We start from the raw sequence: 25231 nt of genomic DNA on the forward strand, positions 1-25231 counted from the left end.
TATATATATTTTTTTTTTTTTTTTTTTGAGACAGAGTCTCACTCTGTTGCCTAGCCTCAAGTGCAGTAGCACCATCTCGAGCTCAGCACCTCCTAGGCTCAAGTGATCCTCCCACCTCAGCCTCCTGAGTAGCTAGGATTATAGGTGTGGACCACTCCGCCCAGCTGATTTTTGTATTTTTTGTAGAGACAGTGTTTTACCATTTTGCCCAGGGTGTCTCAAGCTCCTGACCTCAAGTAGCCCTCCAGCATTGGCCTCCCAAAGTACTGGGATTACAGGCATGAGCCAGTGCACTCAACCTCTCATGATATTTATATCTGTATTGTTTCAGAGTAACACTGGCCTTATAAAATTTGTTGGGAAATAGTCCTTGGTCTTCTAGTTTTTGGAAGAAGTGGTGTACAACGGGGGTTAATTCTTATTAAAATGTTTGATAGAATTCTCCAGTGAAACACTCTGGACCTGGAGACTTCTCTTTTGGGGATTTGCTTAACTATAAATTTGAGTTCTTTTTGTTTTTGTTTGAGGGCTTGCTCTGTCACTCAGGCTGTAGCAAAATGGCACAATCATGGCTCACTGCAGCTTGAACCTCCTAGTAAGCCCAAGCAATCCTCCCACCTCAGCCCCCCAAGAGCTGGGACCATAGGTGTGTGCCGCCATACCCAGCGAATATTTTAAGGATTTTTTTGTAGAGATGGAATCTTCCTATGTTGGTCAGTCTGGACTGAAACTCCTGAGCTCAAGCAATCTTCCCACCTCAGCCTACCAAAGTACCAGGATTATAGGCATAAGCCACTGCATATGGCAAATTTGAATTCTTTAATAGATAATCTGAATAGCCCTGTAACTATTTCATATTGGGCAAATTTTGGTAGTTTGTACTTTAAGGTACTGGTTTGTTTAAGTTGTCAAATTTACATGTATAGAATTGTTCATAGTATTGCCTGTGTTGCTTTCATTTTAAAATTCTATCTTGGCCAGACTTTCATTTCCAAAAAGATGGAGTAGGTGTGCTTTTCCCTATGCCTCCCACTAAGTACAATTAAAAACCCTGAGCATTTTATATAATGCGAACATAAGACTTTGAAAGATCAGGAGAAGAAAGCAGAACAGCTAGAGTCCTTGAGACCTGAGGAACAACCCAGTTTTATGTTCCCTGGGATTTCTTTTTGCTCCCAGAGTTGATGCTGGAGAAGCTAGCAACCCAGAAGTACATAACCAGCAAAAACAAAAAATGAAAAAAAGAAACTAAGAAAAGCCTCTCCTCTCCAGCCAAATGACAAGGAAAGGGATAGCCTATCAAAACAGAAAACTTTTATTATTTTATTTTATTATTATTTTTTAAGACTGAGTCTCTGTCACCCAGGCTGGAGTGCAGTAATGCCATCTCCACTCACTGCAACCTTCGCCTCCTGGGTTCAGGCGATTCTCCTGCCTCAGCCTCCCAAGTAGCCGAGATTGCAGGCACACACCACCACACCTGGATAATTTTTGTATTTTTAGTAGAGATGGGGTTTTACCATGTTGGCCAGGCTGGTCTCAAACTCCTGACCTCAGGTGATCCGCCCACTTCTGTCTCCCAAAGTGCTGGGATTACAGGAGTGAATCACCATGCCCAGCCAACACAGCAAACTTTTAGACAGAAAACTCTTCACCAAACACCACAGAAAAATACTTTGGACCACCCCAACCTTCTCCAGCAAAGATGGAGTAGGGCCTAGACAGCAATGGTGTACCCTATCTAGGCTTGTGTTAGGAGACAAGTGTACAGTCAGGATTTTCACCTCTGCTCAGCAGTGTCAGTGGAGGCCAAGCAGGAAACAGTGGCAAGGCATTCTTACCAATTTCACTAGGTATCAGTGGAGGCTTAGTGAAACTCTCAGCCCCACCCAACAGTAACAAGGAGTCCCTGGTCTCAGATGTGGACACAGGCCAAATGGTGAACTAGGTCTTCTACAACCACCTGGTGGAAACAAGGCAATGCCCCCAACCCTGATCTCCAGCCAGATAGTGTCATAGGAAGCCAGCCAAAATCGAAGGTTTGCGTAAGATCCAGAGTCTCATAATACCCCAAATGTCTAGGTTTCAATGAAAAATTACTCATCGAGAATCAGGAAGCTCTCAACTTGGTCAGAGACAAACAGATGCCAATACCAAGATGACAGATATTAAAATGATTTAACAAAGATTTTAAACAGCTAACATAAAAATGCTTCAGTGAACAATTGTGAACATACTTGAAACTAGTAAAAAATATCCCTCTTTCATTCCTAATATTGGCAATTTTTGTCTTCTCTTTTTTTCCTTGCTATAGGCTGGTCCGTTATCTTGATCATTACACAGAACACTCTTTTTATTTTTCTGTTTTGTTTTTAGAGACAGGGTCTTACTCCGTCACTCAGGCTGGAGTACAGTGGTATGATTACAGCTCATTACATTCTGGACCTCTTGGGCTCAGGTGATCCTCCTGCCTCAGCCTCCTGAGTAGCTGGGACTACAGGTGCATGCCCTGCGGGCCTTGCTGGGCTAATTTTTTTTCTTTTTTTTTTTTTTTTTTTGGTAGAGACAGGGTTTTGCCATGTTGCCCAGGTTAGTCTTGAACTTCTGGGCTCAAGCAATCCACCCACCTCAGTCTCCCAAAGTGCTGGGATTTCAGGTGTGAGCCAGTGTGCCTGGCCCATTACTTTTCTTTTTTAAAATCTCATTGATTCCTGGTCTTTATTATTTTTTTTATTATTATTATTATTTTTATTATTCTTACTTTTGGTTTATTTCGTTTTTTTCTCGTTTCCTGTGTTGAGGGCTTAACTTATTGATTCAAAGCTTTTTCTCTTGTATAATGTAAGCATGTAGTACTATAAATTTTCCTCTCAGCACCTGCTTTAACTGTGTCTCATAAATTTTGATATGTTGAATTTTCATTTTCACTCTCTTAAGTGTATTTTTTTTTAACTTCTCTTGAAATTTCTTCTTTCACCCATGGATTATTTCAAAGTGTGATTTTTGGTTTCCAAGTGTTTGGAGATTTTTTTTTATCTTTTTGTTACTGATTTCTAGTTTTCTTTCTTTTTTTTTTTTCTTAAAGAGATGAGATCTCACTATATTGCCCAGGCTGGTCTCCAACTCCTGGGCTCAAGTGATCCTCCCAACTTGGCTTCCCAAAGTGCTGGGATTATGGGTATGAGCCACTGCACGTGGCCAGTTTCTAGTTTTGATTCCACTGTGATCAGAAAACACACTCTATATAATTTCAGTTATTTAAATTTGTTTAGGTTTATTTTATGGCCCAGAATATGGTCTGTCATGGGACATGTTCCATGGATGCTTAAAAATAAATGTCAGTTCAAGCAATTCTGTTAGTTGGTGGTGGTGTTGAGTTCTTCTGTACCCTTGATGATTTTCTGTTTATTGATTCTATCAATTACTGAGAGATGTTGAAGTCTATAACTATAATTGTGAATTTGTCCGTTTCTCCTTTGAGTTCAGTTCATTTTTGCTTCACATGTTTTGGAGCACTGTTGTTTGGTGCACACACATTTATGATTGCTATGTCTTCTTGATGGAAGGACATTTGTATCATTATATAATATTCCTTTTCATCTTTGGTAATTTTCTTTACTATGAAGTCACTTTATCTGATGTTAATATAGTCACTTCTTTCTTTTGAGTTATGTTTGCATCATATGCCTTTCTCCATTATTTTACTTTCAACCTACTTAGGTCGTTATATTTTAAGTGTGTTTTATTTAGACAACATATATTTGGATCGTATTTTTAAATTCACTGTGCCAATCTGTCTTTTAATTGGTTTAGACCACTTATGTTTTAGTAATTATTAATATGTTAATGCTTCAGTGTGCCCTTTTGTGTGTGTGTGTGTGTGTGTGTGTTCTGTTTTTCATTTCTCTATTTTTCTTACCTTCCTTGGAGGTTCCCTGAACAAACTACCAAACTCACCCCACGTGAAATAGATCATTTGAATAGCCCCAAAACTATTAGTAAAATTGAATTTGTAATTAAAAACTTCCCCTAAAAATATCTCCAGGCCCAGATGGTTTCACTGGAGAATTCTACGAAGCATTAAAAGAAATAAAAAGTGATAACAGTAGAAGAGAAATTTGAATCAAAGATGAATGGAGTTATAAAAGAAATAGCTAACCGTGGGAATATGAGGATATGCTGCTGTTTTAGAAGCTCTAGAATTAGAGCCAAAAAAAAAAACTTAGTGAAGACAAACTTATGGACATAAATGAAGAAAATGGTTATGGTGAAACGAATGAAGATGTCCCAGAGGAAGTGATATTAGTGAAAAAGTGCACATTAAAGGAATTCTTGGAAGTATTTTACAACATTGAAAGCACAAAGGACAAAATGTTGGAAATTAATTCAAACTTAGAAGGGAATATGACAATTTTCCAAGAGATAGAAAAGGTACTTGCTCCATGTTGTAAGTTATACAGTGAAAAGGAGTTAAGCAGTACTCTTGATAAGTTTTTACAAAGAAATAAAAGTATAATTCTCATTGTTTCTAGTGTTTGAAATTACAGTATACTAAATACATACTGGTTTTATTATTTTTTATTTTCCTATATGTTTATAGTCAATGGAAAAACAGCTTTTAATATTTTGACAAAATCTTTAAAGGTCATTAAACAATGATAGTTTTCCCCATTGTTTATTAAGATTGCTTTTCACAGTTTCAGCTTGCACAGTCATTTTTACAATACCATACCAGCATGCAAAGCAAGGACTGTCCGTAATCTTTAATGACAGAAAACAGATGATTGGATTTCTGGGAGGAGACACAAAAGTAGGAGGGTACAAGGAAACTTTGGGGGGTGATGCATACATTATCTTGGTTGTACTGCAGGTTGCACAAATGTATATAGATGTATGTGTGCGTCAAAACTTAATTTATACATTTAAAATCTATACAGTTTATTGTATGTCGGTTATACCCCAATCATGTATATGATGAATATAATACTTTTATATTCATATATACACATCAATACATCATAATATTTATATGACCAGTCATCACAAGTAGAGGTATGTATATGTATAGATGGGTAAGAAAATGTGATAGTGGGGTTCAGTGTGGTGGCTCACACTTGTAATCCCAGCACTTTTGGAAGCTGAAGTGGGAGGATCATTTGAGCCCAGGAGTTCGAGACCAGCCTGGGCAACATAGACCTTGTCTGTACAAAAAGTAAAAAAAATTAGCTGAGCATGGTGGCATGCACGTGTAGTCAAGCTCCTCGGGAGCCAGAGCTAGAAGGATCACTCAAGCCTGAGAGGTTGAGGCTATGGTGAGCCATGATCATAGCACTACACTCCAGCCTGGGTAACAGAGCAAGATGCTGTCTCAGAAGGAAATGTGATAGTGGCTACACAAAGACACAGTCATGGGTGATTAGAAAAGGAGAAAGACAAGATGTGACTATAAACTACCTAAGGGCCAAACCCCCACTGATCAGATAAACAGGTTTTCAATAAATATGTGTTGTTGTAAGGAGAATAAGACAGAAGGAAACAGAGGAAAATGGTGGTGGTTAATTAAGAAAATTTGTGAAGAACCAAAATATAAGTAAGAAAAACAAAGATGAGAATAGGAGGGAATTAAGCCTTCCATTTTCACCGTTTGCATTTCTTTCTTTCTTTTTTTATTTATTTTTGAGACAGGATCTTACTCTGTTGCCCAGGCTGCAGTATGATGGCGCAATCACAGCTCACTGCAGCCTTGACCTCCCAGGCTCAAGGGCTCCTCCTGCCTCAGCCTTCCAAGTAGCTAGGACTACAGGCACACACCACCGTGCCTGGCTAATTTTTGTATCTTATAGAGATGGGGTCTCCCTATGTTGCCCAGGCTGGTCTCAAACTCCCGGGCTCAAGGAGTTCTCCCACCTCAGTCTCTCAAAGTACAGGGATTACAGGTGTGAGCCACTATACCTAGCCTACTTGCCTTTCTTATACTAAAATAAAAAGATTTTTTCACTTTCTCAAGTACTTGATTGGAAGAGTTTAATGTAAGTAGACATATATTATAACTAATAAATGATGTTTTAAATCAAAATAGGAGAATGGGAGGTAGGGAAATTTTACTAAGTTTCTCAGTCAGATCAAGTTCTAAGTCATGACCACTGTGGTTTTCATAAATGTGCAGCTTGCTTTTCTTAGATTTTTAAAAATGAGATAATTCATCTATTGTAAAGTTTTTAATCAAGATAGAATTCACATACCATAAAATTCACCCTTTTAAATTGTGTGGTGGTTTTTAGTATATTCACAGAGTTATACAATCATCATCCCTATGTAATTCCAAGGTATTTTTATCACCCTAGAAAGAAATCCCACATCTGTTAGCAGTTACTAGTCATTCTTCCCTTTCCCCAGCCTCTGGCAACCACTGTATTAGTCTGCTAGGGCTCCCATAACAAAATACTACAGACTGGGTGATTTAAAGAACAAAAATTTCTTTTTTCATAGTTCTAAAGTCTAGAAGTCCAAGATCAAGTTGTCTTCAGGGTTGATATCTGGTGAGGCCTCTCTTTCTAGTGTATAAACAGCCACTTTCTCACTGTGTCCTCACGTGGCCTTTCCTCTTCTGTACATGTACACCGTTTGTGGGGGCGGAGCTCTGGGGTGTCTTCTTCTTAGGACACAAGCTCTATCAGACTAAGGCCCCATCCTTATGACCTCTCTTAACCTTTATTACCTACTTATAAGCCCTATCTCCAAATATAGTCACATCACAGGTTAGATCTTTAACATATGAATTTGAGAAGGGCCTATTCAGTTCAGAACAACCACTAGTCTGCTTTCTGTTCTTACTGGGTCTGCCCATTCTGGTCATTTCATATTATTGGAATCATACAATGTATGGTGTTTTCATTTAACATAGCATTTTGGAAGTTCATTCATGTTATATATATCAGTATTTTGTTACTTTTATGACCACATAACATTCTATTATATGGATATACCACATTTTGTTAATCCATTCAGCAGTTGATGGATATTTGGGTTTTTTCCCCATATGGGCTGTTAACAAATAATGTTGCTATAAACATCCTCTTACAATGAAGTTTTTAAAGAAGTTTTAATCAGGTCTTCTAGAAGAGAATTCATACAGGTTTTTGAGTACACATATGTTTTCATTTCTCTTGGGTACATACCTAGGAATAAAATCATTGAGTCATATGGTAACTCGTAACATTTTGAGGAATCGTCAAACTATTTTTATAGCATCTGCAACATACATTCCTGTCAGCAATGTGTGAAGGTTACATTTTCTCCACATCCTCACCAATACTTGTTATTGTATATTTTTGTTATAGCCTTTCTAGTGAGTATAAAGTATTTGTAACTGTGATTATGATTTGTATTTGTCTAATGGCTAATGGTGTTGAACAACTTTTCTTGATGTCCTTTTTAGCCATTTATATATCTTTTGAGGCGACCTTTTCTACTTTATCACAAAAAAAGCCTTTATGAGGTCAGAAAACACAAGATTTATCTTTTCTTGTCTTCTATGAAATGCTGCTGTTCACACAGCCAGAATGAATTGTCTTAGTTCACTTCTTTAAGTCCCATCACATTCATTTGCGTATGTATGTCCTTGGCTGCTGAAAATCTGACCCTTTAATTAGTAGAGCAACGAAGTTCCCTGACCAGCAATGTTCTAGAATGTCCCTTTTTTAAATTTTTATTTTATTTTTATTTATTTATTTTTGTGACGGCGTCTCACTCTTGTTGCCCAGGCTGGAGTGCAGTGGTGCGACCTTGGCTCAGCGCAACCTCCACCTCCAGGGTTCAAGAAATTCTCCTGCCTCAGCCTCCCGAGTAGCTGGGATTACGGGGATGCACCACCATGCCTGGCTAATTTTGTATTTTTAGTAGAGACAGGGTTTCTCCATGTTGGTCAGTCTGGTTTTGAACTCCCAACCTCAGGTGATCTGCCCACCTCGGCCTCCCAGAGTGCTGGGATTACAGGTGTGCGCCATCACACCTGGCCTGTCCCATTTTTTAATACTGCATCCATGCACACCTCCTACATTACCTTTGGAGAAATTATTCAGATCCTTAACTCAATTTTTTTAAACGGGCAGTCTTTTTGTTGTTGAGTCATGAGAGTTCTCTACATATTCTGAATAAAGTCTTTTATTAGAAATATGATTTGCAAATATTTTCTCCCATTCTATTGATTGTCTTTTTACTTTCCTTATGGTGTCCTTTGAGGAACAACAGTTTGTAATTTTGGGCCAGGTGCAGTGGCTCACACCTGTAATCCCAACACTTTGGGAGCCTAAGGTGGGAGGATGTCTTGAGACCAGGATCTCAAGGCCAGCCTAGGCAAGATAGCAAGACCCCATCTCTACAAAAAATAAAAAATTGGCTGGGTGCAGTGGCTCACGCCTGTAATCCCAGCACTTTGGGAGGCCAAGGCGGGAGGATCACCTGCGGTCGGGAGTTCAAGACCAACCTGACCAACATGGAGAAACTCCGTCTCTACTAAAAAAATAAATAAGTAGCAGTGGCACATGCCTTAATCCCAGCTACTCGGGAGGCTGAGGCAGAAGAATCGCTTGAATCTGGGAGGCAGAGGTTGTGGTGAGCCAAGATCGAGCCATTGCACTCCAGGCAACAAGAGCAAATCTCCCATCTCAAAAACTAAATAAATAGCCAGACATGGTGGTGCATACCTATAGTCCCAGCTGTTCAAGAGACTTAGGTGGAAGGATTGTTCAAGCCCAGGAGTTTAAAGCTGCAGTGACCTATGATCACACCACTGCACTCCAGCCTGGGTGACAGAGTAAGACCCTGACTTAAAAAAAAAAAAAAAAAGTTTTTAATTTTGATGAAGTCCACTGTATCTGTTTTTGTTTTTTTTTTGTTTTTTTTTTTTTTGGAGGGTGGGGGTTGCCTGTCTTCTTGATGTTATATCCAAGAAATAGCAAATATTGTCTAAACCAAGGTCATGAAGTTTTACACCTATATTTTCTTCTAAGAATTTTATAGTTTGGCTATTACATTTAGGTCTTTGATCCATTTCAGTTCATTTTTGTATCTGGCTTGAGGTATTAGGGGCCCAAGTTCATTTTTTTATGTCTGGATACCTGGTTGTCACAACATCATTTGTTGGATAGCTTCCGTTTTGAAAATGATGAACACTGTACCCCAAACCGACCTACCTTGGTTCCATGTATTCCTTATAAGTCAGGCTGCTATGGAAGAAAGCACAGTTATTGAATTAGCAAGAAATTCTAGTTTTATATTTTGAAATCTTAGTTCTTTTTTCAGAGACAGAGTCTCTGTTGCCCAGCCTGGAATGCAATGGCACAAGCATAGCTCACTGTTGCCCAAAAGCTTTCTCTGTTGCCCAGCCCGGAATGCAGTAACACAAGCAAAGCTCACTGTAATCTTGAACCCCTGGGCTCAAGCGATCCTCCCTGCTTTACCCTCCCCAATTAGCTGGGACTACAGGCACATGCCACTGTACCCAGTTTTTTAAAATTTTTTTAGAGATAGGATCTCACCATGTTGCCAGGCTGGTCTCAAACTCCTGGCCTCAAATAGTCATCCCATCTTGGCCTCCCAAAGTGCTGAGATTACAAACATGAGCCACCGCACCCAGCCAGTTTTGTTTTTTTTAATATCCTCTTTCACAAATCTACTAAAATGACTTAAATTTTTTTTATCTAGTTTGAGATGTTAATTTCTGTACTTTATGCTTCATTCTGTCCAGATACAAGGGGAACTTTTAAAAGTTCTTGGAATAATGGAATTAAGAGATGAAAACTAAAAATATTAACTTCATTTCTCAACATAAACTCCATCAAGTTTAAGATACTTTTGTAAGCAACGATACCAGCCGTTTAGTTTATCCCTAGAGCACTGAGGGTCCTGGGAATTTAACCATGTCAAGGTAGTCTTTTCTGCATTATTAACTGAAGAAGAATGGGTACCTCTTAAAGATTTTTTAAGATTAGGACAAAAAGAAGTCAGAAGGAGATAAAACAGGACTGTAAGGTTGATGCTTAGTGATTTCCCTTTGAAACTCTCACAAAATTATCCTTGTTTGATGAGAAGATTGAACAGGAGCATTGTTGTGATCACAAAGGACTTTCTGGTAAAGCTTTCTTGAGCAGTTTTCTGTAAGGCTTTGACTAACTCTCTCAAAACACTCATAATAAGCAGATGTTATCACCCTTTGGCCCTCCAAAAAATCAACAAACAAAATGCCGTGAACATCCCCAAAAACTGTTGCCATGACCATTACTCTTGACTGATCGATCCACTGTTGCTTTAACTGGACCACTGCCACCTTTTGGTAGCCATTGTTTTGAATGTGCTTTGTCTTCAAGATCTACTAGTAAAGCCATGTTTCGTCTCCTGTTATAATTCTTCAAAGAAATGCTTCAGGATCTTGATCCCACTTGTTTAAAATTTCCATTGAAAGCTCTGCACTTGTCTGTAGCTGATCTGGCCATAACCAGTTTCAGCACCCATTGAGTGGAAGGTTTGCTTAACTTTAGTTTTTCAGTCAGAATTGTGTAAACTGAACCAGTTGAGATGTCTGTGTGGTGTTGGCTGTTTGTGCTGTTAATCATCAGTCTTCTTTAATTAGGGCATGAACAAGATGAATTTTTTCCTCAAAAATTGATGTGATGTGAAATTGGTATGAATGTGGGCTTTATCTTCAACTTCGTCTCTTCCCTTAAAACAAGCTATCCATTTGTAAACTGCTGATTTCTTTGGGGCACTGTCCCCATGAACTTTTTGTAAAACAGCAGTTTCTGCATTCTTCTACCCAGATTTCACCATAAATTTGCTGTTTGTTCTTGCTTCAATTTTAGCAGACTTCATATTGCTCTAATAGGGGCCCTTTTTCAAACTGATATCTTATCCTTAGTGCCTGTAACAAGTTAGTATGAATTAATTTTTATGTAAATTTTATAGATTTTTTATTTTCCACAAACTTTTTGAAGTCCTCTTATATGTTACTGTTTTTCCACACTACATGACAAAACAGAATTATGTTAATTTTTATTGGTTAATTTTATAACTTTTATGTTTTCCTTTTGTGTGTGCTTTGGTTGTTGTTGCTTTTATAGATATACAAAACTCCTGGAAGTTAAGGAAGTGCCTCATAACAATATGGTTATTTACACTAATTGAGAGGGTGTTTAAACAGATTTTGAAATTAAAAGATAGCCTTATTCTCAAAAACCTTAAATAAAAATGCTCTCTTCTAATGTAATTGCTAAGTTTAAGCAAATGTAAGTGTTCTATAACAAACCCTTGCAATAATTACTTTTAGATTTAAAACTCTTATCTTCAGTGATTATGTATTATGTTAATAATTATTGAATTGTAAAAATTATTTCTACCTTCCAAATTTTAAAAATTGTAAGTCAGAGTGCATTGAAAGCATGATGACATTCCTTAATTCTGTGCTAAAGGTTTTTAATAAAGAATGTTATAGCAGTTCACAATAACATATGGAAAGTATCAGAGTGTAAAAACAAAAATGTTGAATTTTTGGGCTTGCTACTTCGTATTAGTTTTGGTAAAATTAAAACTCAATTGGTTAGTGACTTTATTTTCTGCTGATGGAAATCTCACTTCTATAGAGAAAATATTACAAAATATAAATCTGTTAGAGAAATTTAAGAATGAATCTGGCCGGGTACAGTGGCTCACGCCCGTAATCTCAGCACTTTGGGAGGCCAAGGTGGGTGGATTACTTGAGATCAGGAGTTCCAGACCAGCCTGGCCAACATGGTGAAACCCCATCTCTACTACAAATACAGAAAAATTAGCCAGGCATGATGGCTCATGCCTGTAATCCCAGCTACTCAGGAGGCTGAGGCATGAGAATTGCTTGAACCCAGGAGACAGAGGTTGCAGGGAGCCAAGATCATGCCACTGCACTCCAGCCTGGGCAACAGAGCAAGACTGTCTCAAAAAAAAAAAAAAAAAGGAATTAATCTAATGTAATACAATAATAAATTCAGTTAAAACATACTCAAAAATATTAGGAAATAATTCTTATGTATTGGGATAGGCCAGTTGTTATAGCAAACATCCTGAAAAGCTGCAGCATCTTTTTTTTTTTTTTTTTTTTTTTTTTCATCTCTGTTACTTGGGCTGGAGTACAGTGGCATGATCATAGCTCACTGCAGCCTCAACCTCCCGGACTCAAGAGATCCTCCTTCCTCAGCCTCCTGAGTAGCTGGGACAATAGGCATGAGCCACTGTGCCTGACCAGTCTCAGCATCTTAATACAATGAAGTCTTTATTTTTCCCGTGTGTCTCCATCCAGTGTGGGTTTGAATGTGGATCCCCTCTGTCACACACAATTATTTAGGGGCACAAGCATTTCTTATGAATGGTGCCTTTATCTACTACCCATTCTCTTTTCGACTCTCAAACTTCTGAATCCAGTCAGCAAGAAAAGAGTGTGGAGGGTTATACAGTTGGGATTTTTGGGGGGGAGAGGTATAGGCTTTGTAGTGACTTACCCACCTACATATCATTAGCCAGAACTCACTCCTATGGCCCACTTAACAGCAAAGGGGGCTGGAGAAGGCAGTCTTGCTATGTACTCAGGTGGAAATGGAAATAGGGTTTGGTGAACACCTAGCACTTGTCTGCTGCTCTGTAATAGTGGCATTACAAAATCAAAGCTACGCGAGCACAGGAACCTTATTGGTTTTATTCACCACTGTAACCCTGTAGTTGATGCTATGATCTACACTGCACAGATATTTCATATAGTCTTAGGCTCTTTCCACTTGGTGTCTCAGCAGGATAGTCTGACTTCTTACAGGAAGTTCAGGACTCCAAGAGTGAGTGTTTTAAGAGGTAAAAGTGGAAGGTGCTCATTTCAAAGCCTAGGCTCAGAAACTGACACAGTATTACTTCCAGTATATTTTATTAGAGCAGTTGCAGAGGGCTCCCAAATTGAAGGAGAGGAAAATAGACCCCATTTCTCAACAAAAGGCATATCAAAGGATTTGTGGCCATCTTCGATCTACCACAGTGGTAATATTTTTAATGTTTGTCTTTTTATATATATATACTTTAAGCTCTGGGATACATGTGCAGCTTGTGCAGGATTGTTACATAGGTATACACGTGCCATGGTGGTTTGCTGCATCCATTCCTCCGTCATCTACGTTAGATATTTCTCTTAATGTTATCCCTCCCCAATCCCCTAGCCCCCTGCTATCCCTCCTGTAGTCCCCCACCCCCTAATAGGCCCCAGTGTGTGATGTTCCCCTCCCTATGTCCATGTGTTCTCATTGTTCAACACCCACTTATGAGTCAGAACATGCGATGTTTGTTTTTCTGTTCTTGTGTCAGTTTGCTGAGAATGATGGTTTCCAGCTTCATCCATGTCCCTGCAAAGGACATGAACTCATCCCTTTTTATGGCTACATAGTATTCCATGGTGTATATGTGCCCCATTTTCTTTATCCAGTCTGTCATTGGTGGGCATTTGGGTTGGTTCCAAGTCTTTGCTATTGTAAACAGAGACAAGTCTCACTATGTTGCCCAAGCTAGATTCAAACTCCTAGGCTCAAGCTATCCTCCCACCTCAACCTCCTGATGAGCTGGAACTACAGGAAGGAGCAAGCTACCATGCCTGTCTTAAGATATTTGTTTTGTTGCCTATAGACAGATTAGTCAGCTAAAGAAACTTTACTAATAAGACTAAAGTACACACTTGCTTTTTATTTATTACCTAATTTATAAGGTTATCAAAACGCTTTAGCACTTTATTTACTAATGAACTTAGAGCAGTAATTTTATACACACACACACACACACACACACACAATTAATTGATTTGATCCTTGAGTGCTAGAATTATTCTACTCATGCTATAGTAACTGAAAAGGGATGAGGGAGATAGAAGAGTAGACAGAGCACATCCTTTCAGAATCTTTGTTCTGGCTTTCAAATGAGGTTTTGCCATTTGTTTCACTGTCCTTTCTTCAGTTTTCCTGTTAATTCAGTATAGTGTATATATGTGGTGAATGAGGGGAGGGGTACAGAGATTACAGAGCCAACTTGCACTGTAAATTATAGCTGTTTAGGTAAGTATTGGCTACCAAAAGAAATTTTTTGAAAGTGAGTTCAGGCCGGGCGCGGTGGCTCAAGCCTGTAATCCCAGCACTTTGGGAGGCCGAGGCGGGTGGATCACGAGGTCAAGAGATCGAGACCATCCTGGTCAACATGGTGAAACCCCGTCTCTACTAAAAAAAAAAAATACAAAAAATTAGCTGGGCATGGTGGCGCGTGCCTGTAATCCCAGCTACTCAGGAGGCTGAGGCAGGAGAATTGCCTGAACCCAGGAGACGGAGGTTGCGGTGAGCCGAGATCACGCCATTGCACTCCAGCCTGGGTAACAAGAGCGAAACTCCGTCTCAAAAAAAAAAAAAAAAAAAAAAAAAGAAAGTGAGTTCAACAAATAAAGATGGTATTAACCCTATTACATGTCTCTAGGTAGACTGAATGATTTTGAGTCATTAACAGCAAGGTTCAGATATTTTTTTAAGTATTCATTTATATATTTTTAATCAGTTTCTATTGCAGTAAGATTCCAATGGAAGGAAAACAATGCTTCATGTTTTGTTGAAAGCAAACATACATTATAAGTTGTATAATACACAGTGATTAATGATGTTTTATTGTGAGTGTGTGTGTGTGTGCGCGTGCACATGTGTGTATGTTTTTTAAATTACGGATGATCTATTGACTTACACAAATGAAAACAATCAGAATACAAAACATTAACTGTGTATTGTATGCTTATACATACACATGCATGTATATATAAATAAATGGGATTATTCTATAACTTGCTTTTTTCACTTAACAATATATACTTCTGCATTGTTAATAAAACTAAAAGAAGAAATGATTGGATATAGATAAGCCCTTATTTCCCCTTGCAGTGTAAACTCTGGACTTACTGGGCTATGGAGATTAGTACTTTCTTTACTAAACTCTAGACTGAAATATACAACTGCCAGTTCAGCAGTTCCACTTGGATGTCCAGTAGACATCTCAAACTAAAAGTGTCCCAAACTGAACTACTGAGCTTCCCAAACCAGTTCTGTTTATAGTTTTCTAGGTTTAGCTGATAGAAAAATCTATCCTCCTAGTCGTAACTGTCTTTTAGTTTAAGCCAAAATTCTTAGTCATTTTTGATTCTTCATTGTGTATTATCCATATTCAATATAACAGGAGATCCTGTTAACTCTACTTTCAAAATGCATCCATACTTCATATAAGAAGTCAAAAGAACAGTCCCTAATGATAAATTGGAACACATGCCTGCCTCCTACTCCACTGCTGTATTTGGTCATCTAGGCCTGTCCCATCTCCCTTTGCTCTCCTCATCCCGTCTCCTCCTTCCCACACCTCGTTTATCATCCCATTTTAGGCAGTAGCATTCTACCGCTTTTACTTTGAATTATGAAAATTCAGTAAGGAGCACAATGTACAGAGCATTTTCACACACATTTATCTTATTTAAAATTTAAAAGAGCCCTTTTGCAGTTGTTCCAGTTACTATTGCTGATGATAAATTGCCCCCAAACTTAGCAGCTTAGAGCAACTATGTTATCATATTCATTGATTCTGTGGGTCAGGAAATCAGATAGGGCACAGCGGGGATGGTTTCTCTTTGCTCCATGATGTGTCTAGGGCCTCATCAAGGAAGACAAAGTTGGAGAGTGATCCAACAGCTGGGTACTGGAATCAACTGAAGGCTTATTCACTGAATATCTGTTTAACAGCCCATCCCTGGGCTTAGATAACATAGACTACACATGGCCTTTCCATTAGTTTGGCTTCCTCATAACCTAACAACCTCAGCATAGTCAGATTTCTTACAGGCTTCAGGCACAGGACTCCAAGTTCATGTGTTCCTGCAACCCAGGAGGGAGCTACATTCCATTTTATGACCCAGCCTTGCAGTTCTCATGGCATTACTTCTGTTGATCAAAACCATCACAAGCCCCCCCCCCTATTTAAGGGGAAAGGAGATAGACCTCATTACTTGATGAAGGTGACAAAGTAACATTATGGAATAATGTGGGATTTGGAAAATACCATCTGTCACAAGGGTTATAATTGTCCTTTGTTTTATAGATTGAGTCATGGAGGCTTGGAGAAAAGTGGTTATCCCAGAGTGGCAGGATGAACGGGGTCATCTTTGGAAACTATTCCCAAAATTGTTATTACAGTAACTACTATCTAGTTAGTTTTATTTGTGTGTTTAGAGATAGAGTCGCACTCTGTCACCCAGGCTGGAGTGCAGTGTTATAATCATAGCTCACTACAGCCTCAAATTCCTGAGCTCAAGTGATCTTCCTGCCTCAGCCTCTTGAGTAGCTGGGACTACAGAAAGCATAGCACCACACCCAGATCTATCTAGTTCATTTATAAGGCATTTATTTCAAACCTTTACAAAACCTATGGTTTTGGTTTTACGCAGTTTCTGCAGTGTTCACAAATGATTCTAATCCACTTATTAGGAAATGCAGCATAGTCTCTACTTGCCAAATATTTAGATTAACTGAGGGGACACTGAGGGGTCTCTGTACATAAGACACTGGAGGAGGCCATATATCAGGTTAGAGTGATGGCAGTTACCTTTATATTGCCTCCTTAGTTGGCACAGTGAGGCCCCATGTCTACAGAAGATTTTAAAACTAGCCATCGTGGCGTGCACCTATAGTTTCAGCTACTCAGGAGACTGAGGTGGCAGGATCACTTGAGCCCAGGAGGTTGAGGCTACAAGTGAGCCGTGGTCATGCCACTGAGAACTGCCTCAAAAAAAGAAAAGAAAAGATATTACTAACACCCCAGAATCCCTTCTTCTCCCTGCTAGTAACTGACCTCCCTCACCCTAGGTAACAGTTTTGCCAGTTTTTGAACTTCCTATGAATAGACTCCTACAGTATACAATTATTTTGCTCGTCATTACAATTGTGCAATCCATCCATGCTGTTGCATGTAGTAATTCATTAATTTTCACTTCTGTGTCATGCATTGTGTGATATGCCACATTTTTTATTTTGCTCTTGATACATATTTGGGTTGTTTCCAGTTTTTACCTACTGTAAAAATGTGGATATGAGCCCTTTTATTCATCATTTGGTATACATGTATGTACACTTTTGCTAAGTATGTACCTAGTGTGGATTTGCTAGATCATGGGTATGTATATGTTCAGCTATAATATCTGCTGCCAAAGTGGTTGTGGGAATTCACACTCCCACCAGCAGCATAAGAGAGATCCATTTGCTCCATTTCCTTACTAACATTTAGTATTTTCAATTTCTGGACAATCTTTTTAAGTTTATTGTGGTAGATAATAATGATTATAATTTCAGTTTGCATTTTCGTGATAACTAATGAGGTTGAGAATCTTTTAAAAGTTTATTTGCCACCTGGATAGCCTTATTTGTGAAGTATTTATTTAAGTTTTTTGCCCAGCTTTTATTTAATTGGGTTGTCTTTTTCTAATTAATTTGTATGAGTTTATTATATATTGTAGATGTAAGTCCTTTGTTGTCTATGTGTAATTGCAAATATCTTCTCCTGTCCCATGGATTGCCTTTTTAGTCTCTTAATTGTATCTTTTGATAACAAGAAGTTCTAGTTTCATTTTTCAGTCTCTTCCTTTGTTAATGGCTTTTGTGTCTTATTTAAAATATCTTTGCCTGCCCCAGGGTCATAAATATATTCTCCTCTGTTTTCTTCCAGAAGCTTAATGAGCATATTAGTATAGAAAAACATTTATAGTCTACCTTGTTTCATGTAGAATTTGAGGCAGTTGAGATGAATAGTGAGCAAAATGGTCTTCCTTTTAGAAAAAGATGACTCTTGACAAAAAATTGGGTATTCTGCAATTACCTTCTAGGCCATGCACCAAAGAAACATGACATATTTAATCTCATAATCTCTGAAGAATTCATATGTCTGTCCTGCCCTTTTTAGTTGAGTATGTTTCAGTTGGAAGCAGGCCTCTAACAGCAATTCCCAAAATTTTAGTTTCAATTAATATTTGAGGTTTCTGCATTTTTCCTCAAGTATTTGTTGCCTTTGGCTTTAAAAACTCCGTATGGTAGAAAAATTAAAATGTGCAAATGTGTGTAGTTGTTATTAGCATTATTCAGGTTTATTATCTGGAATCATAGGCCTTTGGAATAATTCTTAGGAGGCAACATTCTCTACATTTATAGGGTAGACTATGCCTGTATATATTTTGTGTGTATTCATAGGAATATGTTTATGTTTATAAATCCTTCCATGTATATATGGTAACTCTAGAGTAAAGAAACTGGCTCCAGAAGCCTTCCAGAGAAATGATTTTCATTATTTTATGATGATATACGTGTATTTATTTCTTTTTTTAGATGGCCACAGAATAATAATACAGATTTTTCTCTTGGTTAAATTTTCTGAGGCCTCATGGAGTATTTAAACCACCAATAATAAGTTGTTGGCATGAAAAACTTTTGTTTTTTCTCTTGCTTGGTTTCCTTGCCTTGAGTTCTTGGATGTCAGGAAGGGTGAGGGGAAATATCAGTCTGCTTGGGCTTAGATTTAAGGTTGCTATGGTTTTTGGTTGAGAAATTGATTGAGTGTGTATAGCTTCATGGCCTCTTGGCTTTAACTCATTTGCATAAATAGTGAAAATAATAAGGAATATAAAAACAATAACAATAATGTTATTGAGCATCTATTTTTACTATACACCAGGCCAAACACTTTTATCTGTTTTTTTCTATATAATTGTTATAATAGTCCTACAAATTTGACATTTTTTCCCTTCAACTTTTATTTTAAGTTCAAGGGTACATGAGCAGGATGTACAGGTTTGTTACATAGGTAAACATGTGCCATGGTGGTTTGCTACACAGATCATCCCATCACGTAGGTATTAAGCCCAGCATCCATTAGCTATTCTTCCTGATGTTCTCCCTCCCCTCACTAACAGGCTGCAGTGTGTGTTGTTCCCCTCACCATGTGTTCATGTATTTTCACCATTCAGCTCCCACTTATAAGTGACAACATGCAGGTTTTAGTTTTCTGTTCCTCCGTTAGTTTGCTGAAGATAATGGCTTCCAACTCCATCCATGTCCCTACAAAGGACATGATCTCATTTCTTTTTATGGCTGCATAGTATTCCATGGTGTATATGTACCACATTTTCTTTATCCAGTCTGTCATTGATGTGCATTTAGGTTGATTCCATGTCTTTGCTAGATATTATTTTTATCATATTTAAATATCGTTATCCTTACTTTTTAGCTAAGAAAATGGAACCCTATGTAAAGTAAGTGGCTGGGTGCGGTTGCTCACACCTGTAATCCCAGCACTTTGGGACGCTGAGGCAGGCAGATCACAAGGTCAGGAATTCTAGACCAGCCTTGGCCAACATGGTGAAACCCTGTCTCTGCAAAAAATACAAAAATTTAGCCAGGCTTGGTAGCAGGCACCCATAATCCCAGTTACTCAGGAGGGTGAGACAGGAGAATCACTTGAACCTGGGAGGCAGAGGTTACAGTGAGCCAAGACCATACCACTGCACTCCAGCCTGGGCAACAGAGTGAGACTCCATCTTTAAATCAATAAATTAATTAAAGTAAGTAATAGCCTGAGATCACCATGTGAGTGAGTGACAGAAAAAAAAACAAGCCTATGTAAGACTAAAGCCTGTGTTCTGTATCACCATCCAGTATTCCATGGCAGAAAATCATTAATTTGCCTGAAATATATCTTTGGTATGAGATCTCTCTGTGCCTTTGTGCAGATATCGCCCCCTCCCAAGTTTCCTCTTCTAAATAAATTTGGTGGCCATTGTACCAAGAACACACTAACGGGACAACATTTTATTAGAATAAATGGGCCGGGCGTGGTGGCTCATACCGGTAATCCCAACATTTTAGGAAGCCAAGTCAGAAGGATTGCTTAAGGCCAAGAATTCAAGACCAGCCTGGGCAACGTAGTGAGATCCCATCTCTTACCAAAAAAAAATATATTTTTGGAACATTAGCCTGGCATGATGGCATGTACCTGTAGTCTCAGCTACTTGAGAAGCTGAGGCAGGGGGATCACTGGAGCCCAGGAGTTCAAGGCTATGGTAAGCTATTATCTTGCCACTGCATTCCAGCCTAGGTGGTTAAGCAAGACATTGTCTATAATTTTTTTTTTTAATTAGAATGATGGGAACCAGGATCCATGAGGGTGAATAAAGAATATTGTTAGCAGTCAGTGAGTTAACAGCAGATGACAAAACTAAATTTGTAGAACCATTTGCTTTTTAGAAAGGAATCCTCCATATCTCCCAGAGGGCATTTAGCCATCCATTCAGTACATGGAATCTGTCATTTGTTGATCATTATCATTGTCTTTCTCTTGCTTTTCCAGGATTATAGCTGAGAAGGTAAAGGATGTTCTGTTTATCCGACCCCGGAAGTATATTCACTGCTCCAGCCCAGACACCACAGAGCCTGGCTACATCAACATCATGGAGTTGGCAGCATCTGTTTGCCGTTATGACCTAGATGACATGGACATTTTCTGGCTTCAGGAGCTCAATGAAGACCTTGCAGAAATGGGTAAGTTCTTTTCTCACAAGTAAGTTGTGACTTAACTCAACGCTTTTTTTTTTTTTTTTTTTTTTTTTAGTTATCAGAACCCTTTAATTTGTTTTGATCTTGTTGCCTTCTTTTCTGGCCTTTTTATTTATTTTTCTCTTTGATTTTATCTTGACTTAGTGAGATATTTCTTCAAATGCATACATAGAAATAGAGCAATAACACTTAAATACGACCCTTTCTTTCCTTATTAATAGTGAAAGGCACAGATCAAGGATGGCATGTAGGTTTCATGAAGTTATTTCCCAATTCAGGAAGTGTGAGAGTGGCCATGGCTGACTGGACTTCTGGTTGAGAATTCTGAGGCAGGTTCCTGGCCTGAAAAGCAGTCTGATCAGTGAGCAGGGGCAGAGGTAGAGGCCCCTCTGCCAGGGGGTTGAAGAGAATCTCCAACTTCAGCATTGAATAGCACCACTGCAACTGACAGATTGCTATGACAGTATCCCTTAATGCAGGACTTGTAATTTTGCTGCCCAGAAGAAAAGTGACAGGCTTAGGGCAAAACATTCACAAAGCAGTCCTTAGCTACTTCCACTGAGTTCTAGAGTTGTCACACAATTTTCAAAAAATTAAATGAAACAAAAACAAATTTCTGTTTACATATGGAAGTAAACATAAGTAATAATTTTAAAGTAAATGTGTGCCATGCAATACCATACCAGCAGTACTGAGAAATGCTAGGCTGAAAAATAACTCATTTTATACTTACACACAGTTCTCGTTCATCTGTTTTCAGTCTAAGCAGTATTCACGTCTAAGTTTTCCTGTAGAACTGTGGGTGGTTTTTAAGTCTCCATATAAGATATGGTGAAGGATACATTTGATCTCATTTTTGTTTGAATCACATTTTTTCATTGTTAGTATAAGGATCAGTGGTTTTTCTTTTATTCCCGCCCTCCCTTTTTCCTTTCTTTCTTTTGAAGCTAGTATCTGAATGCACACAAATAAAAAATTAAAATTATATTAAAGCAGTTTGGCATGGGAACGATAGTTACTCTGCCAGTAAACAATCCTTATGCCTTGATTTTTTTTTTTTTGGCGGAGTTTCGCTCTTGTTGCCCAGGCTGGAGTGCAATGCACGATCTCTGCTCACCGCAACCTCCGCCTCCCAGGTTCAAGCGATTCTCCTGTGTCAGCCTCCCAAGTAACTGGGATTATAGGCATTCACCACCATGCCCAGTTAATTTTGTATTTTTAGTAGAGACAGGGTTTCTCCATGTTGGTCAGACTGGTCTCGAACTCCCAACCTCATGATCCACCCGCCTCAGCCTCCCAAAGTGCTGGGATTACAGACGTGAGCCACTGTGCCCAGCTTATTCCTTGATTTTTAAAGCTTTTAAGTCTTTTCTTGCTTTGCCCTCTAAGAGGAGAAGGGAGTGGCAAATTTAGGGTGGCAACCACAAAGAGAAGGGAATAAAAACTGACAGAGAAGTAAAATCAGAGTATGAGCACATAATCAAGTGGATCCATGGCTCAGTGTGTGCCTGTGTTCATGATGCATAAAATATCCATAGATGTCACAATCATTACAAGGCTGCCTTTGGCATGAAACTACCTTATAATGAGGTTCCTTTGGTATTTTGTAATTAATTCTCTTTGGATGAGTTTTTAAAGTAAACTTTTTATTTTGGAATAGTTTGATTTATAGAAAAGTTGCACTGTTAGTACAGGGAGTTCTCGTATACACCTCACGGTTTCAGTTCCCATAATGTTAACATCTTACTTTACCATGGTACATATGTCAAAACTACGAAACCAACACAGGTACATTACTATTAACTTCAGACTTTATTGAGATTTCGTGGGTTTTTCCACTTAACAACCTTTTTCTGTTCCAGGATCCCAAAGAGGATTGCAGTATCTCAGGCTTTTCTTTAGGGTGAATGATATTACAGTGAGGTGTCTAAGAGCTTAAAGTAAACTTTTTAAAAACAATATTAAGCATGTTATGAACTAAGGGTATTGCTTAGTATGGTACTTAACATGTAGCCAGCACTCAACCTAACCTAAAAAGTCCTTAATAGGAACATTACTTCATCTCAGCTTCACAACAAATCAGTGGGTTTCTTATCATTATACTTATTTCATAGATAAGAACACTAAGCCCTAAAGAGGATAAATAACCTGTCAAAGTTTACATAGCTAATATGAGATGAAGTTGGAATTTTAATCCAAGTTTTCTAATAACCAGACACTATTCCTTTACTCAAAAAAAATATATAACTTGTCTTGGCTGGAAAAATGAAACATAAGGCCTGGGTAGTTTTTGGTTTCATAAGTAGCCGCAACCTTAAAATGGTAGTTTATGTGTAATTCTAAAGCTTCTTAGGATATCTTACATTCCAAATGAAGTGGAATACTTGGGTAAATTTGTTTTGGATCATTTTGAGGATTATTCCTGAGTTTACGAGCTGTTAGAATAAATACATATGTGCTCCCACAAAATTGGATTAATAAATGTGGAAGGCTAAGATAAAAATGAAGGTATAGCTGGAAAAGGGAATCAGGAAACAAGGTAATTTCAAAATTGAAGTTAGACCTTTGTGAATGTTAATAGGTTTATATGTTATTATAGTTTGCTGTTGAAAAATACTATTGGATTTTTTTAAAAGTCAGATTTCAAAAACAAAATATTTTATATATGTAATCACCTACACATAGGACCTAGAACTTTCTTTTATGGCTTTATACATTTGCATATGAAAATTTCCTTGTATAATCATTAGACATATTCTGAAGCTAACTTGCTAAGAATTAATTATTATTTATGTCCAAATAGTTATGTGATTTTAATTACTATGCTACAAATTATTGTGTTCAGAATTATAAAGTTTGGTGAAAGTCCTCCTATAGTGGGAATAAGAGAAAATAGAGATTTAAGAAGAGACCGGCTGGGATTTGGACAAGAAATCGAAAGGGTCAGTAACATATCTCTAAGGAACATGGTGAAATGTATATCCCCTTTCATGTGTCAAACACTAATGTGTGATTATACGTAAATGTTAGAGTAGCACTAGCAAAATATTTTTTGAAATCTGGTTGTTTTAGAGCAGGAAAGATATGTTTTTATCCTTTAGAATCCTACCCACTCCTGCACTGGGCTCACAGTGGGTGATTTGGGAATGACAACTGACTGATGGGTTGATTGATTGATTGTATTTCTGTGCAGGTTGTGGGCCTGTTGATGAGAATCTTATGGAAAAGACAGTAGAAGTCCTGGAACGCCATTGCCATGAAAATATGAACCATGCTATTGAGACAGAGGAAGGGCTAGGCATAGAGTATGATGAAGATGTGATCTGTGATGTGTGCCGCTCTCCAGACAGTGAAGAAGGGAATGATATGGTGTTCTGTGATAAGTGTAACGTCTGTGTGCATCAGGTTAGTGAGAGTGGAGACCGTCACCTCCCTACGGTCAGCCTTTCTGAAGTTCAGTGATGATCTCCAGCACCCATATCTGGGGCAGCTCGCATTAATGGGTGACAATAAAGATTTGGCCTGGTTGTTCTTCAGTATTTCCTCTAGAAACAATACTTCTTATGACCCCCAAGATGACTTGCTGACTAACTTTACCCCTTAGGGCTAAACCCAGGTCTTTATTGTGTCACTTTATGCCAAGACCATTGGGATTGCCTTGTTCAGTTTGTCCCCACACCCCCCATACCCTCTGCGAGGGGGATCTCATTGCTGCCTGTCTGGGGTCTCTCCTCTACCTTCAAATCTCCATGGCCTCATGAGGCTACACCCACGGTCAGTAACCTTGGTGAGTTTACACTTCCTACAAATAGAAATCTGGACTTCTTATCCTGGCACTCAAGACCCTCCCCCATCCCATATAAATTTCACTCCCAAGAAGGTCCACCCCACTTTTAAGGATCACAGAATTTTAGGACTACAAAAGACTGTGTAACTCCTCAATTTTACACAAATACCAGGAGAGGTGAAGTGACTTTACCTAAGCTGGTTATTTGTCATTCTTTCTACCACACTGGCTTTTTTTTTTTGAGACGGAGTTTCACTCTTGTTACCCAGGCTGGAGTGCAATGGTGCGATCTCGGCTCACCGCAACCTCCGCCTCCTGGGTTCAGGCAATTCTCCTGCCTCAGCCTCCTGAGTAGCCGGGACTACAGGCACGCGCCACCATGCCCAGCTAATTTTTTTTTTGTATTTTTAGTAGAGACGGGGTTTCACCATGTTGACCAGGATGGTCTCGATCTCTTGACCTCGTGATCCACCCGCCTCGGCCTCCCAAAGTGCTGGGATTACAGGCGTGAGCCACCGCGCCTGGCCCTACACTGGCTTTTTAATTAATGATGATGATTAATATATCAACCCTCTTTTCAGCTCTTTCCATTTTTTCGCCCACAAGCACTACGCTACAACAAAATAAGGTTACTCAAGGTACAGTGATTAATATCCCTGACACAGTCCTATCTCCCCTGTTTCTGCCACATCCCAATTTGTAAATGCGTCCTCTTACCTCCCTGCTATCAAAAATCTACATATTTTTCAAGGTCTAGTTCAAGTCCTTTCTTGAACTC

General features: G+C 38.6%; 1 protein-coding gene across 4 annotated transcripts in view; it reads left to right on the forward strand.

The window, feature by feature from the left end:
* The window catches only part of JADE3 (jade family PHD finger 3), a 150177-nt gene that overhangs the window by 93301 nt on the left and 31645 nt on the right, over positions 1–25231 (forward strand). For all 4 annotated transcript variants that reach the window (XM_032258468.1, XM_032258469.1, XM_032258470.1 and 1 more), the window contains 2 exons: positions 20461–20651; positions 23860–24071. In XM_032258468.1, coding sequence (XP_032114359.1) covers positions 20461–20651; positions 23860–24071 — 403 coding nt within the window. The remainder of the gene's footprint in view (positions 1–20460; positions 20652–23859; positions 24072–25231) is intronic.

The sequence above is a fragment of the Sapajus apella genome, unplaced genomic scaffold (genome assembly GCF_009761245.1).
Source record: "Sapajus apella isolate SASKATOON/1434 unplaced genomic scaffold, GSC_monkey_1.0 scaffold103, whole genome shotgun sequence".
NCBI lineage: Eukaryota > Metazoa > Chordata > Mammalia > Primates > Cebidae > Sapajus > Sapajus apella.